General features: G+C 41.9%; 1 protein-coding gene across 1 annotated transcript in view; it reads left to right on the top strand.

Moving 5' to 3' along the window:
• Window positions 1-11,866, top strand: part of ELK3 (ETS transcription factor ELK3) — a 20,903-nt gene extending 9,037 nt beyond the window's left edge. Inside the window, exons 2-4 of the mRNA XM_010176869.1 lie at window positions 1,461-2,255; window positions 7,427-7,549; window positions 10,247-11,866. Of these exons, the coding sequence (XP_010175171.1) occupies window positions 1,461-2,255; window positions 7,427-7,549; window positions 10,247-10,345 (1,017 nt within the window). The 3' untranslated portion in view covers window positions 10,346-11,866. The remainder of the gene's footprint in view (window positions 1-1,460; window positions 2,256-7,426; window positions 7,550-10,246) is intronic.
• Window positions 11,867-17,457: the final 5,591 nt, after the last annotated feature.

The following is a 17,457-nucleotide window of genomic DNA, read 5'->3' as shown; positions in this document are numbered from 1 at the left end:
CTTTCCCTAAATGAGCCTTCCTTTTGTGACAAAGAAGGTGTAGTGCAGGCACTGCAAGCACCCAGCACTGGGTACTGTCCATATATAAATAGGGATGATGTTTCTATTCATTTTTCTTTCTGTTTTTTTGGGTTTTTTTGTTTGTTTGTTTGTTTTTTTCCCCAATCAATTTAACAAATGTTTCCTGTACTGTTCTCAGAATCTGTGGTAGAATGAAAAACAAATTAGATTTTTAGAATATTGTAAATATTTACATTCACATATGTACAGCAAAGCAAATGTCTATTTGCAGGGTATCAGCTGGAGGTGCAGCAGATGTGCTGCACTAAAGGGAAGTTTCTTGGAAGGGGTTTCTCAGAGATGACTTGAAGACAAACTCTTTACCAGGGTCTTTAAGAAGAGAGAAATCACTGTGGAAATCTCAGGGAATATTGCTTCTTGTCTTCCACAGCACTTGGCTTAGGGTGGTAAAAGTTCTAATTCCTTTTCCTAGGCCAGGCCAGCACCTGGTGCCATAAAACGCCTCTGTGGAGGAGCTCACATCGTCTCCTTGGAGATGCTGCACATTGTGTTAGAGCAGGCAGCACACCCAGGTTTGCAGTAAGAGAGCTAGGACTGGAAACAGGACCCTCATGAAAGATTTCAATTTCAAAGGGAATCAGTTCTTGCCATAAAGAGGACACCTTTTTATTATGGGAAATATATATATAAAAAAAAAAAAAGCTCTGCAAACCTTTGAGAGGTTTGGGAATTTTTTCAATAATTAATTTCAACAGCCAGTTTAGACTGGTTAAAACCTTCTGCCTGCACCAGTGAGCATCCTGAGCCTAATGCAAACCTGGAGCTAGCACAGGGGATACCGCAGGACACAAGTACTTTTCCAACACATGCGAGTGATTGCATTTGTCACAGGCATAGTTCATGACTGTTGAAAGAAGGACAGTCACCATCAGCCTAGGTCAGTCCTTCTGCAGGCAGTCAGGAAGAGAGGGTAAATGACTGGAGCAGGGCGGCTGAGGTGGTTTTGTCCTGTGCAGACATTCCAAGAGTATTTCATATTTAGGGTAGTTGGTGTCAGTTTTGGGAGGCATAAATGAAGGAGTTTGCCTTCATTGTGAAACACAAACGGCTCAAGTCTGTGAGTCTGCAAGGTGGCAGAATTGTTTTTACTGGAAAGAAAATATTCCCAAGCTACCTCAGGAAGTGTGAGGAAAGCAGCCTACCAGTAGGTCTTTTATCACCTTGTAATGGTGATTTTGTTGGGCACCATGAGGAGCAGGAGGTGGTCTCCCTGGCTGAGTAGCAGTATGGGAATGGGCCAAGGATGAGCAGTGTTAGGAGCCCCACTGAAATGACCTGCTCAGCTTGAGGAGGCAGCAGTGCCCCCCGACCCTACAGTGTTTGCTCTACTCAGTGCCTCCAAAATGCCCATCTTTCTAGCATCTGCTTTTCTTTTGCAGAACATCATCAAGAAAGTGATTGGACAAAAATTTGTGTACAAGTTTGTCTCCTTTCCTGAGATTTTAAAAATGGATCCACACGCTGTGGAAATCAGCAGAGAGAGCCTTTTGCTGCAGGACAGCGACTGTAAGATGTCTTCCGAAAGCAGGGATCAGCACAAGCACAGCTTGTCAGCACTGAAAAGCACAAGCCGTAATGAATATATCCACTCTGGCCTGTATTCCTCCTTCACTATCAACTCTCTGCAGAACCAGCCAGACCCTTACAAGCCAATCAAAACAGAAAAACTGGAGGAGAAGTCAGAAGGAAACACACCAGTCGAAGAAGTTCGGACTGTTATAAGATTTGTGACAAACAAAACAGACAAACAAGTTATGAGGCCGATGGTGTCGTTGCCTTCCACTTCCGAAACAGCAGCTGCCTCTGCTTTTCTCAGCTCATCAGTATCAGCTAAAATATCTTCCTTAATGCTACCCAACAGTGCCAGCATTTCATCTCCATCGTCATCTTCCTCCCGGTCGCCGTCTTTGTCTCCCACCTCACCCCTCCCTGCAGAACACAGGAGCCTCTTCTTTGAGTCCAGTTGCCACGACTCAGATTCCCTTGAGCCTCTGAACCTCTCCTCAGGCTCCAAGGCAAAATCTCCATCCCTTCCCCCAAAGGCTAAAAAACCCAAAGGCTTGGAAATCTCTGCCCCACCTATGGTTCTTTCCAGCACCGACATCGGTTCCATTGCCCTCAACAGCCCTGCGCTTCCGTCGGGGTCCCTGACTCCAGCTTTCTTCACTGCACAGGTAAGACCTGCCTGTCTCCTGTGCTCTTGCTTTAGCCAGGTATTCCCTCTGTGTGGCCAAGAATGTTAGCTCTATGGGTCTGTCATCATCCCATGGGAAAAAAACAAAACATATATGGGGAAGAGGGAAACGTAGCAGAGGCTTGAACAAAGGGTGGAAAGTAGCTTCCTCCTGGGGTTCCTACGTGAGTGTGGGAAAAGCCATCACAGTTCACAGACTGACTGGAAGGATAATGAGATGGGCAGCCCTTAGGTGACGTGAGTGAATTGCTTATGAGTTCAAACCAGCCTTCAGGTCTACAAAACAAGCAGGAAAGAGCCAACAAGAAAAACACATGGTTTTGTAGGTTATAACTTGAGCATGTGCATTGTGGAATGCTTGGTTAGATTCCTAGATGTTACGTCCATTCAAATGATGTGACCTTTTCATTAGTTTTTTAATATGGAACAAATTAAGTGGTTTCTAAGGCAAGGCTCTTAAGGCAGTTTCAATTTCCAAAGTTTTACAGATCCACAGAGTACTTGCCAGAGCTTCCTTTCAAGACAGACCTACTGAATAACCAGGAGGTTATTTTGTTCTTTCTAATCACATATCTGTGGTAATGTCAAGGGTGAGTTCTCATTTTCAAGCAAGTCTATGAAAAACATCTAGCAGTTCAGAGAAGAGCAAAATCACAAAGATAATGAACTGCCATGTTCATCGGTGAGTTTTGTCTTAGACTGCCACTGCGGAATTAGACAAAAAAATCCAAGAGTAAAATTATCCCAATGGGGAACTCCTCCTAATAGACACCCCCTCCCCCCCCCTCCAAAATAAAAGTTGATGCAAATACTAACATTGAATGAAACAAACTGAACAGTAATTAACTAAATACAAAGGCATGTGTTACAAGCTTTCATTTCCTTCAGGCTGTCTAGGGGTCACATTGTATCAAGAATCCCCTCACCTCTTCCCTGTTTGAAGGGTTTTGCAGGGAGGATGCCTGCCGTGCAGCCAGGTGTTAAGAGGTCTGTGAGATGCCCCCTCCCTGGAAGTGTTCAAGGCCAGGCTGGATGAGGCTTTGAGCAACCTGGTCTAGTGGAAGGTGTCCCTGCTGATGGCAGGGGGGTTGGAACTAGATGATCTTTAAGGTCCCTTCCAATCCAAACCATTCTATGATTCTATGATTCCATGGCTGCGGCAGCATCGTGTGCCTGCACGGCACGAAGGCCTGGCAGAGGCGAGAGCCTCGGCAGTTGCCCATGGCCAGTGCAGTGCTTGCTCTTACTGAGCTTTTCAGCTGGTGCAGAGCAAGTTTGTGCAAAGCCATTGCAGTTCAGACACACCTGTAGGCCACTGAGATAGGAGGTTGTGTTGCAAAGAAAGGATTTTGTGGGCCGTTGTCTGTCATTTTTGACATTGTAAAGCCTTTAAGTGAAGTTAGGTTTGGCAGGAAGAACAGAAGTGTGGGAAACCAAAATTGATGTGCATTGACAGACTCTCATAACCTCTAACTGTGGTATAACCACAGTAAGTATTTTGCTTGCAGGGAACAAATCTGACAAATAAATCATATCAGATGCCAACCAGATACAATGACAGCATGAGTTATTACAAACTCGCTTTAATCTATTGGTGCCCCAAAATTCAGTATGAACAGAGTTCATTCCCTCATTTTGTAATTATTTCTTTGAACACTTGATTTTCTCATTCCTCTATAAACTGGTGTATTTACTACCCCTGAAAGACGTTCAAGAGAATTAGGTAGGTGATTGTGGCTCTCCTTTAGCAGGATGGCTAGCTAAGGCTGTGATGATTGTTGTCCGACTTAATGCCATTACAGATCCTTTTGTACAGGTTGTCACATCACAGAAGAGCAGATGGCACCTGTGTAGGGTAGTCCCTAAGTCCATTTATTTAAACTTTTGGCTATACAGCAACATAGCTTTTTTCCTCTCTTTTAGCCTTCTATTTCCTGTGTGGATAGGAAGCACCCTGTATCCTAAATACTTGACCTAGTGAACATAAAATAAAAACTATATAATAATTGTGTTCAGGTAACTGTAAAACCACAGTGCAAAATAACTAAAGCCATAATTGAGGCTGGAAATCTGCAATTCCTCCCATTCTCCTAGGAAGAATGTGCATCATACCTCAAATGATCTCTGATTTACCAGGTCCCAGTGGTAGAAACCTGCTCCCATGGGGCAGATGGAGAAGCAGGATGTCAGATGCTGGCTCCTGCTCCAGGACCGATGCAGGTTCAGAGAGGGTCCTGCTGCCTGAGAAGATATTTCACATGATTTTCCATCTTACCTTCTGGTCACAAGCAAACGCCTTGGGTGGACTTCTGTGAAAGGGCACCTGATACGCACAACCAGTTTCAGAACAGAAAAATGGGTCTCAAGATGTCAGTGCACACAGTACCATACTTTGGTAGAGAAACCTCAGCTTTCCATTTGGTTAGCTTCAATGAGAGATATTTAGATTTTGTTCAGTATTTGCTTCTTTTACCAATTACTTATGCTTGTTATTTTTGTTGGCTTTCCCTGGGCCAATGTGGACATATAATTTTGACTCACTCTTTTTCTTCAGGCCTCCACTTTAGCATTTGTAACATTTACAACATGCTGTTTCCTTACGGACAAAGTATTGTGCCTGCAGCCAGCGTGTGTGGTCTGTATTGTATCCACATACACCATCCAGGCTCCAGCACTTGCCTAATGACCTGGGAAGTAATGTACGTGTGACAACACTTGTCCGTTATCTGACGGCCAGAAGGGCCAGGAAAGATTGTACTTACACACATTCTTTGCCAGAGAACTCGGGAGCCATAAGCATCGTTGGTTAACATAATCCTCTCTGTGCAATAAATTATTTCTATATTTAAACTGTTCCTATGCTTAGATTGTAATGACTTTTTAAAGTAGGAACGTCCCACTGAGTTCCATGTCTAATACCAGATGTACAGCTGCATGAGGGCAGAAAATGAAGTGACACATCAATTTCTGCTTGTAATTTAAGGATAGCCATTGCTGTGGTGTTGTTTACATTTATGTTTCCTCTGGTGGTTTTGATGCTTGGCTGATGGCAACACTGAGAACAAGCCTGGAAGGCCCCATCCTCTTTTTGCATTAAATATTAACAGATTTGGAGGCTTGCTTTGGCTGGCTCTTGGTTCTGGCCAAACTTGCAGACATCACTGCTCTGATCAGCAGAAGACATGAGCTTTTGTTTAGCACTGTTGCTAGGTACCTTAACATGCTTCCAGAGATGAATGGAGGACAGCTTAGTTTCACATCTCTCTCTCTGAAGACTTGCTCTGGCTGTATCTAGGTAGGAATAAACACCTCCAAGTTTTCTTGATTATTTTCAAAAGACCCTCTCAAGAACTGCATTTTCAGTTCCCAGTATCTGCAGCTTCTTAAAGAAAAACTAAAGAACCAAGGCATAGCTCATTGGAGCTCTTAGTACAGTTGGCACAATACTGTGTCCTTAGTCAAATGTTTGTGGGTCTTGCTGCTTACATCTTTGGTTTTAAGGTTAGTAGGCTCTTCTCTAAGTAGGTCTCTGAGTATTTATCCTGACCTAATTCGGTGTGTTCTTTGTCAGTCTCATAAATCCTTATCATGAGCTGCCTGCCTGTGGAGCATCAGCTTGCAATGCGGCACAGGAAAGGTGTTCTCAAGCAGCCAAGCTGTTTGTATTAAACAGCCTTTCAGACACCTTGGGACAGAATCGCTGGGAAGACCTTAATGTTTGGTGCTCCTTGTCTCTCCCATCTCTTCTGCTGGTGTTAAACTAATTGTTTGACCCTGTTGTGAACTCCAGTGCAAGCAGTCAGAGCAGGTCTGTATTCCTGTCTGTTTGCACAGAGCCTCCAACACCACAGCTGATCCCTCAGGCACTGCTTTGCAAATAACATGTCCATCATATTTGAAAATCCACATGACCTGTGGTACCGGCCTTTCTGAGCCCGCTCACCACAGGATGTGACAGCCCATGGTGAAAGCAGTTGTTAAGTGAGAACCCTGGTTGCAGGGTGGGAGTTTTGTATTTCTGGCCTGGTGGGAAGCTAGCAGGTACCAGAATACATGGCATGCTGGTTACTAAGAGGAGATACTCCTTATCTTCTGTCTTCTCTTTACATATTTTAAACTCTGGACAAACTGATGCCCCACTTCAGCAGAGCACTGAGGTACTCGTCCTACATGCAAAACATGTACTTACTTGCTAAGTGTGCGCTCAAATTCCATTAAGTGCTTTGCTAAATAGGACTGATTTTGATAATTGGCATCAAGATTGCTGGTGAGATTAACTCAGTATGCCAAATACTTTGTTCAAAACTGTCACATCACTTTCACATTCTTCTTTTTTGGAAAGATAAAAACTACTCTGGATACAGAGTAATTCATGTGATTCTTCCTTTGAATGGAGATGTATGTGCTTTAAATCTACCTCCCCTCCAATTGTGCTTTAGAAGTGCCTAGCATTGCCAGTAATCCTTATGTGCCATAGCACTGGAAGGAGCCACCGCCAAGTTGGGAGAGGCCTTGGATTCTTAGTTCTCGCTATTTTATTTATTTATTTATTTTTTTCCCCCAAAAATTAGCTGTGCTCTCCACCATCCATCTGGGCATCCAACCCATACACCTGCCTCTCACAGCCTATGTACTGCCAGTTTCTTGAAACTTCTTCCATTTTGAACAGGCACCATCAGAGGAGTAAACTTCAAAGCCTGGCAGCAGCTATTTTGGCTCCACATGCAATTGCATTAGCGCTTCAAAAGCTGCAGCCAGTTCAAGCAATTGCTGCCCTCCAAAAGGTAAAAAACTATTCTGAAGGAGACTAGGCTGTGTTTGCAGACATTGGGGCACACATGGTATTTTATACAATTGCATGAGAGTGGTTCAGATAAAGAGTAACTGTGCTTCTCCTTAAGCAAATCACAATAGCAGTGTAATCGGTTTGCGTACGCAGGAATATTCAGCATGCAGGAGGTATCCAGCACTGACAGCTGCAGAGACAGGGTGCAGGGCTGGATGGGTGGTTGCTGCTGGCCAGTATACTCGGTGTGCTCCATGTCTGAATTCACTGGGAAAAAGAACCAGGAGGTGAAGTGTAAGGGTTGTGACTACGGTTTGGAGCTCTAACTCCCCAGGGATGACTCGTGGTGTTTTTTTGTCTTGCAGACCCCAAATGGATTATTGCTGACCCCAAGCCCACTGCTGTCTAGCATTCATTTCTGGAGCAGTCTCAGTCCTGTTGCTCCTCTGAGTCCTGCCAGGCTGCAGGGACCAAACACTCTGTTCCAGGTAGGTCTTTCCAATACACAGCTTTCATTTCTGAAAGTGTGCATGCGGAAGAGACATCAGGGGAGCATCTCCTCACATTGGTCTGGAGTTTTTTTTCAAATAATTTAAGAAAATACAGGAGCTAACAGGCACTTTTAAAGAGAGGCCTACTTGTACCCTCTTTAAACCCTTGGCAGCACAGTCAGAACCTACAGGCAGTGTCTACTGCAGCAAGGACACATATTTTATGAAGGAAACAGAAATTAATGCTGGACCCCAGTAAGAGTAGGTAACTGAGCTCCCAGCATTTCAGGAATAGAGTGCAGACTAGTTAAGGAGCAGCCAGGAAAGTGGTGGAACATGGACTCTGGGAAAATCAAGACCAAGCCAACCCCACTGAGAACTGGTGGATTGGCCTCTGGAGGCATCAGGACAGAGCTCTCCCTGGGCTGCCTGTACAAGCCAGGCCATGCTACACGCAGCTAGTCAGGGAAGAAGTTGCTTCAAAAGTTGCTTTTGCTTTCACCTGGCCATTTGCACTGGGAGTTGGAAGAACATTTGGTCATTGTTAAAACAGCCTAAATCCTGCCAGCAGCTGGAGGCCAGGGCAGCTCTGCAGCTGCCTGCCTGCCTCTGCACCTTTGCCTGCTGGCTTGCATGGAGGAGACATCAGGCTCCTGTATTCTTTTTGTTTCAGGTATGCACTGCTTTTCACACTAGCACTACACTTGGCACTGCCTCCAGTTCTTTAGTACTAGTATTTGTGTAAGTACAAGGACCAGGATGGGATCCATCCACGTCCACCATCCAACTACGCCCAGGACAAGCCTATGGGAAAGTATGGTCCCTCCCTTAATGAACCAGGAGGAGCTGTTCTGGCACTGCTAGACACAACTATGTGCATACTCTCACAGAGCACACAGATGCTCATTAACTAGTAAAAGCTTCTTCCTCCTATGCTTACAAGGTGAAAGCAACTCCCATACACCTGTGCCTACACAGCCTTACAGCCTGTCTGTAGAGCATCACTGAAACCTGAAGTCTCCTTCCACACAATTTACCTTAATAAACTGACCTACCTGTAAGGTCTTCCCTTTGAATTACACTTATTTTGATGTTTCGTTGTTAGTTTGAAATTACCACGTAACTGGAACAGCAAGAGACTTGCACCGAATTGGTAAATTCAAGAAAATGCAGACAAACTTAAGAACTACCAAGTTAGCTTGAATTAAGTGCCAACTACATTAAGCGTATTTTCTTTGTTACTACCATATAGCTGCTAGCACTGAGGGGGTGTAGTCAAGTCCCAGGTCCCCACTGTATGGAGGTGCATGAATAAAGAGCATCGTCCTGGCCCCAGGGGCTACAGAGACAACAGGAAGAACAAGAGAACTCAGTTGGGGTGGAGACCAGGGGAAGGATGAAATTGTGACCTTAGTGTCATTTGCAACACAGATCACACAGCCCTCTTTTTAGTAGCTTTAGAAATCACATTAAACACATTGTAATTAACATGTCTCATTTTAGAAACCTAGACAAGAAAAGCAAGAGCTTGTAAGCAAGTTCTGTGTTTTAATGAATCTTGGCAGAAATGATGGAAAGCCATTTCTGGAGGTCGGGTTTGGTTAAAACAGGTATCAGCCAGTCCCGGCCACACCAGGAGTGTGGTGCCCGCCCCCCGCTGCTCAGCCTGCGCTGCTCGACACGATTTTCAGCTGAACACTGGAAGATAGATATAATTAACTAACATCTTAGCAGAAGAGTAATCCTGTTATGAGCAGATTATATGCATGTGCAGAGGTTGATTACACCACAGTTGTCTGTTGAAGAACTGATCTGATAAGGGGTAAAAATACACTTGAAGTCAGGAGCTCTGCTATTCAGCTCTCCCGCTCTCAAGCCAACAGAAACCGAGTGCTGCACTCGTGGCAACGGCCTCCAGGCCAGATTGGTATCTGCCACTGGGATAATTCCCGCCTCATGCTGTAGCAAGTTTATTCTACCTACTTGCTTTGCTTTTTCTCATGTCAGATGTTAAAAACTAGTCAATGCACGTCACTGCAGGCAAGTTACAGTCCGGATGCTGTCATGAACTGGGAATATACCGCTTATTATGTACTGAATCAGTATTTTTTGCACAGTATTTCAGAAGTAGAGGTTTCATACTAAATTACAATGTATTCTGCTTCACATACTGAATGATCTGGTGGAGCTAGTTTATGGTTTCTTAGTGAATACAGAGAGAAACTGTAATTACTTGAGAGTAATTTTCCCTAGTTTTGTATTCACAATTGTACTTTTTCTGCCCTAAAACTTTTGCAAAGCTCTTTCCTGCAAAGCTTTTATGATGGGCAGATGAAAAGCGTCGATTTTAATTAATGTTTTGTAGATTGAAAACATTTTTGGAAGCAGAATGGGTGGCAAACATTGTGCTATAGTATTCACTTTCCCAGGATGATGAGAGATTATTGTTATGTGAACTTGCATATAAAATATAGCTAATAATAGATTTACACATCCCCGTACATTTACAAATTATTCAGGTTTCATTGATTTTACATTCCTCATGGCTAATGTGGGCATTTGGTACATATCCCACTGCACAGAAATGACAAGTCTTGAAAATAGCTGGAGCTGGTTGCTAATGCTAAATGCATGTGCTTCTGGGCTGAATGCTCTGAGATAAGGAGTAATTTTTACCTTTTGGCCTCTTAACAGTTTCCAACTCTGCTAAATGGTCACATACCAGTGCCACTCCCCAGTTTGGACGGAGCCTCTTCTCCAGTACTGCTTTCTCCAAATGCTCAGAAATCCTGATGACACCTCATCACGCTATGGACTTATTGGTGGATTTAACACTTCATTCCTATGTGCTAGTTTTCCCTGTGTCATGAGAAGGACATTGTGAAACCCTCTTATTACTTTGGTTTGCACTTTTCATTACATGGATATTCTACTTTTATTATGTTAGCATTTTTAAACAGTGTTTATATATAAAAGTATATATAAATCTGTTTTGCATTAAATGAATTATAATTTTTTTATATCATAGCTCTCAAGTGTTGAACACTTCTGTTGTTGATGAAGTACTTTTCTTAACGGATTTCAACAATGTATCTAATAAGGATGTGAAGCTTCTTTTTAATCCTTTTTTCTGCGTATTATGCATTGTGCTTGTGTAAACTATAACCGGCTGTGCCTTCTTTTGCATAATGTCATGTAAATGATTTATATATTTTCTAGTATTAAGATAAAAAGTTGAAAGACAAAACTAGTATTGAACAGCCCTATGTTAGTGTTTCAGTATTTTCTCCACAGATAGGCCATATGATGCAGTGTATTCATGTAACTTTGTATTAAGTGCTTTCAAATTGTATAAAAATAGCCTTATAATTTTTCTTTGCTGAGGTGAAAAACATAATCAATGTTAACAGTCAGGAAATGCATTTAAGAGCAACAAAGCCACACTTACACATTTTTGCCCAAATTCTTCTGTGGAGTTGGAAGAGGGAAGAACTGGGCTGTTCATGTGACATTTCCAGCATTTGAGAATACTTCTGTAGAAAAGGAGCTGTTGCTCAGAAATTATTTGGCATGTATTTCTTACGAACTGTCAACATTAAAGCTGGAAAGACTGACTGCAGGTAATCTCTGTCCTCCCAGGGAATGAGGATCATTCTGGAGAGAGAATTTCCAGGTGCTTTGTTCAGTCGTGCCAAGTGCCTTCTACCAGTTCCCTGGAAAGATTATTCTAGCTACTAAGGCTCAGAAGGTCACATTTCCCCTTCCCCCAGAGCTGGAAGAGTAACAGGACTGTAAATTAATGCCTGTTGCTTGTGAAGAGGCATACTGTAGGTGGGGGATGTTTATGTATAAACATCTGAATTCTGGATTAAAAAACAACACTGTGTTACTATATACTTGCAACCTGAACTTACTGGGTATGTCCTCTACCTTGAGGTGATGGTTTAGTCATCCAAATGTCAGGTTAGGTTTAGGCTAGACTCCCTGGCACCACAGATTCTAATCTTGGCAGGGCCGATGCAAATCTTCAGTTTTCAAATGGGTTGAATGCAGCTTTACCATGTAGGTTTTTCAGATGAGACCTTCAAAAACCAAACCAAAATCAGAATGCTGTTTGCTGCAGGTCATTAGAGCTTCTACTTTGCTTTCTGGCCAAGCAGCTGGTCAAAAGTCCATTCTTTTTGAAATTTATGCAGTGAGTTGTCTGCTGATTTTCTGTTTGGATGCATTTCAGTGATGATGTGTGTAGTTAATTGTAAAGTGCTTTTGGATCCTTCAACCTGAAAGGTGCTAAATAAACATTTTATTAATGCAGTTCTGATGTTCAAAAGCCATTTTTGGGGCAGAAGTAGCCTGACTAGCAGGAATTTTCCTTAGGCTCCTGGACTGCACAACTGAAAATGACTCCTTAGTTTCACTCGCAGTAATTAACGGGATAAAAAATTGCCATATCTATATGAGGTACTGATAAACAGAGCAATTAGATGGAAGACATAAAGAATGAAACATGTGGGAAGTCATTCATTTGATTCAGTGTTTGATGAGCTCCAAGAGGTGCCCCTCCATGGAATCAAAACCAGAAGATGAAACTATGCAAAATTTGAGAGTGAAAGAAAATTTTATATGAAATAAAATCATAATAGATTGGAAGAAAAGGCAGCGCGTGCCTGATGGGACTGACTAGCCTAGTAGAGTTTAAATCACCAGGGCTCGCAGATCAAACATTTCTCTTTCAGTGCATTCCTCCCAGGTACGTGGCATATTTTTCTAAGTTACAGAGAGGCAGTTACTCACACTCTAGAGCCAACTCTCATCTCAGTTTTAAAAAAGCATGAATGCCTACTTCAGTAGAATCTCGCCTTGTACACACCACTATAGCTAAAGGGAGAACAAGGCATAGAGATGGAAGCGTTTCTCACTGTTAAAGACAGATATTAATGAAGATTTGGTCTTTGACTTAAGAAGTATTGAATACCACACTGTAAAAAACCCCTGATGAGTATAAAAGGAAGGAGAGTGTGACAGAGAAGAGATTCTTAAGAAAAAGCATCCAGATTCTCATTATTTTGTTTCTTCTAATGTTTTACTATTAAAAAGCAGATTTTTTTCTTTTCAAAATGCTCAACACACCCACACCTCCCCCTCCCACCCTCCTGCCCCTTGAGTGACTTTGTTTTTCTTTTAAAGATAGCAGAAAATAACAATGCTGGGACAATTCAACAAATTACTGTAAAGGATCCAAGAGAATTCAATATAACTTAAGGGGAGACACCTAGAAACAGGAAAGTAGTGCTGTCTTCTCCTCTCTGAGAGAATAAAAAATAGCAATAGAACACATCTTTTCCTGGTTGACTTTTCAACTTAATAAAAAAGAAAAAGGTTGTCAAATCTGCCTTCCAAATTAGTCAATTACATGGAATAAAAATTCTTCCTACTGGGAAGAATTTATGCAAATAAAGTCCAGCCTCTCAAGTCTAACACTTACCTAAAACACTAGATTATTATGCCTTATGCTTTGAAGAACACATTCTATTGGTAATTTTCCACTGAATTTTATTAACAGGTATCTTTTTAACTGTAGAGACAAATCAAATAAATGTTTGTAAAATAAATAGTGTGAAAGCGTCAGTATTTCTGTGGCATGGAGAGCTCCAAGACAACAATCCTGGGGAACAAAACTGGAGTTATTCTCTCTTCAGTACTCTTGGTAGTAACTGCAGTTTAATCATCCCTGAAGGATTTTTTTTTTTTTTTTTGACAGATTTACACTTTGTTCATAATTCAATAATGCACAAAGTTAAGTTTTCAATATTATGTAGGTTGGGAGCACGGTTAGGCTATTTCTGGCTTACCTTGACACTGGGGTTTTTATCAGAAAAGCAAGCATCCACCAGCAGGGCCACAGCTACTGGGTAGCTTTGCACACATCTGCCTGGCACAGGTAAATGGCTTCAGTTCTAGAGAAAACTTTCAAGGTGGGGAAAACAGTGATGGGTGATAACTAGCTACAGAAAAAAGATTTGACATGTCCATTACATCAACAAAGAACAATTTGCTTTGTCTGAATAAAACTAGTCTGATCAGACAGGCTCTTGCCAGTCTGGGAATACCTATCAAAGAAGTAATGAACTGCAACAAAATGGCTTTTTAAAGGGGAAATGGTCCTTTGAAACAGATTATAAGATTCAATTTTAACGGAATGAGTCTCTAGATTATGAGGCTGTGTGATCTTGTGCCTACGGGAAGCATCTTCAAAAGCCATCATGACCACCAAATTAATTTAGAAAAGGCATAATAACTACAGGTAGTCTTTTACATAAGGCCATTGCTGTTCCCTTCTGATCTTGAGACTGTCTTTATATCTTGTAGGATAAACAAACACGGTTCACTCAGATTTAAGCACTCCTCTACAAAGTTGTCAAAAACTACCACTTTTGAAATCCCTTTTAGCCCCACACTGTAACTGCTCTTACCAATTAATATGCGAGTGCTTTGCCTACAGGGACAGAGTACAAACCTATTTCTTGAGAGCAAAGAGATCGACAGCCTTAGTGAAGAAGAGTATAAATTTGTTTAAATGAAAAAAGGAGAATTAACCTCAGGCAAGGACTCTGGAGCAATCAGCATCATGGCCTGCCTTGGGGTAGGGGTATTTGGAGAAAAGCATCCTAGAGAGGACTCCAAGATATGTTGGTTTTTTTCTTGAAAGATTCCCATCAGCTCGCCTTCACTCTGCAAAAGTGTGAACGCATCAGTGTTTCACTTATTCCTAACTTATTCCTAACGTGTTTCACTTATTCCTCACTTATTCCTAATGTGGCTCCAGGGCAGCTGCCTCCTCCTGCAAATTAAGGAACAATACATGGAAGAGGGGGAAAAAAGGCTTTGAAAAAGCAAGCTCAGGGTGTGAGAGAGGAGGAGCAGGCAGTGCTGCCACTGCAACACTGGGCCTGGAGGGAGCTGCTCCGCAAGAGCATGTCAGGGAAGAACATTCTCCCCAGTTTGCAATCCTCAGCAGTGGCATTTCCATCAGCAAGAAGATCCCAATGCAGCAAATGAAGGAACTTCACAGCTCTCTGGGGAAAAGTGTGTTTCAAGATATGGCATCTGAGCTGAACGACTCATCTTTCATGAGGAGGACCATAAAAGCAATCTGCTCAGGCAAGCCTGCTTCTTAAGTGACTCTGGAGGATGCAGCCAGGACAATAAATTAAACAGTTATTTACAACAGTAAGTATGTGCATGTGTGCATTCACAGTTTAAGTTGGCTCAAAAATTACAGAACTTAAATGAGTTAAGGGATTTTAGAAAATGTGAAAATAATGTGAAATTGTAATGCACATGTTTTTCCACTGACATCAACCTTTTTCTTTCAGTTAACGAGAGAGGCACAGTACAGGCCAGTGAAAATCACACACAAAAGATTTAAAAAAATCTAGAATAGCTAAACTCTAATCCCAGTTCTGACAACATAAATTTCCACTGCAGCCTAGAACAAAAGTGTGATTTCTCTGCAACTAAACTCCACAGGTGAAAAGTCTGTATGGTAGGAACTACAAAGACCATCTATCTACTTGGCTTTTATAGTTTTCAAAATCATCCTACCTATACAGCCAGAGCTTACTTTTACAATGTACCAATTAGCTCCACACTTCTACAATACTTCCTTTACCTTTATAATCTATACTTGTTATCTTGTCAAGCTCTTAAATCCATCTGACATGGATGCTGGTGAGACACATGGGTGTTGTTGACCCACAAATAGCCCAAACAGTAGCATTAAATCTCTTAACAGCCCAGATTGGGGGGGGGGGGTGGAGGGTGTGTGTGTGAGAATCTGCAAAAAGTAAGCATTCAAGTTCCTCTCCAAAATTAAGAAATTCCATAGAAATGTTGCATTTCTTTCACAGCCAAACTTTACTAAGGGAAAAAAGGTAGTGAAAGGTGCTAACAAGGTGCACAAATTATTTCAACTCTGCCTGTTAGTGACCAGACAAAATGATCATGTATCTGTGACCACATGCTGTCACAGACAAGGTAAATTCCAATTTTTCTTCAGTGTCACTATGTGCTATAGCTGTGCACTTCCATACCCTAATTTGTTTGGATTTCTTCCAAGTCTGACCTTAATTCTGGGTATTTCCTGGGTTTATAATACTTAGGCTTGGGGATATTTACAACACACTTTTCATACATTTTGTCCTCAATAACTGAATGTATTCTTAACCTTAATTCCATCTTAACATTGCAAAATAGAAACAATGTACCTTTATTACACTGAAAAACTCGAGCACAAACAACAAGCAAGCAGCCCAAAGAACGCTACCTTGCACTTTCTCAAATGATTTGCAAATACAAAGTATGTTGATTCTTTAATAATTGTTTATTTTAACTTTTGTTGCCCAATTCAGGGATACACTCTGGCTACTCAATGCTGTGGTAAAGCAGCGCAAAAATAACACAGCTGTGTTGAGATGCACGTTCCACTAGAGCATTGCTGAGCAGCTGGTTTGCCCCTTCAATCTCCCACTCTGTCCTGTCCTCGAAATTCTTGTCCTCCACCCACCCTCTCTCCCCTTCAGCCTTCACCTGCATGTGCACACAACCTCATCACCACCAGCCTCCTTCCTGTCTCCAAGCCCACCTTATTCCTACACGCACCGACACAGACAGCCCGGGGCAGATGGGACACACCGGCTATCTGCTAAAATAATTTGCAGGCCATTTCTCATTAACTGACCATTCATCTTCAAGCAAAGATGTTGTCATATCAAATCATCCATTTGCTTGGTTTCTGTAATGGTTGAGGTCTTCTCCCAAAAAGGCCAACAGTCCCTATAGTTCTCAGGGACAGTGAAACCGAGTCTGTAGCGCCTGATGCTGTCAGACAGGAGGCAGAACACTGAATTGCACAAAAAGGATGTCAGAGAAATGCCCAGCAACTTCAGACTCGCTGACTACTGCCCCAAACAGCCAGCTGCCACAGAACTGTCTCTGCTGATGCAGGAATTTCAATTATAGACAATTAAAAAAAAAAAAACAAAAAAACTGGCTTGACCACAGATGCCAAGTTTCTGAAGAAATACATTCTTTACAGCAACCTCCTAATGAAGCAAACTGATTCACTTGCAGGTCCTTAGAAAAGTCTCTTTATAAACAGAGTGCTTTCATTTTATGGAAGATCTTTTAATCAGTAACAAAAAAGCTGAATTCCTACTTAAAATGGACACCTCCTTTTGTTACCTGCATCTGATCCCTTTCTAAATTTGTTAATGCACTTCATTTTACCAGTTAAACCTTTAAGTCCTTTACTCATTAGTGTCACATTATTACTTGTTCTTTTACGACCTATAAAATATTACTGTTCTAGAAATGCTAAATCCTACATTTATCCACAGGGAACATTTATATCTTCACTACTATAAAAAAAAAAGGAGATGTTTTTCTGACACTTCTTTCTTCAACACCCTCACGTCTACAACGTATTTCCTACAAAGGTAATCAGTATAAAATCTAGCTCAGATCCATAGTAACTATAAAAAAATATATAACTACTATTTCAGGACAAAGGTTTTTCATCAGTGCCAAAATCTGCCTCCGACACACACATAACACTCCCGCTGGTATCACTGGGAGACCCACTCATGTATCTGAGACACGTATTACACCCCTAGACCTAGGCAAGACTTCTGATACCATCTGACAGGCAGGACTTGCTTGCTAACAGTGAGACTATGGACCATGTTTCTGCTAAGATCCTGAATGGCCTCAGTCATCAATGAGTCACCTTACTTTTCACTGTCACTACTGCTGTGCTGCATGAATCACTAAGTGGCCCAAGTTAAAACTGAAGACTCCCATAACACACAGACCTAGCTAAACTTTTCCAACAATGCCCCAAGAAC

The sequence above is a fragment of the Antrostomus carolinensis genome, unplaced genomic scaffold (assembly GCF_000700745.2).
Source record: "Antrostomus carolinensis isolate BGI_N321 unplaced genomic scaffold, ASM70074v2 scaffold17041, whole genome shotgun sequence".
NCBI lineage: Eukaryota > Metazoa > Chordata > Aves > Caprimulgiformes > Caprimulgidae > Antrostomus > Antrostomus carolinensis.
Note: the sequence above shows the minus strand (reverse complement) of the source record. Positions and strands in the feature narration are given on the sequence as shown.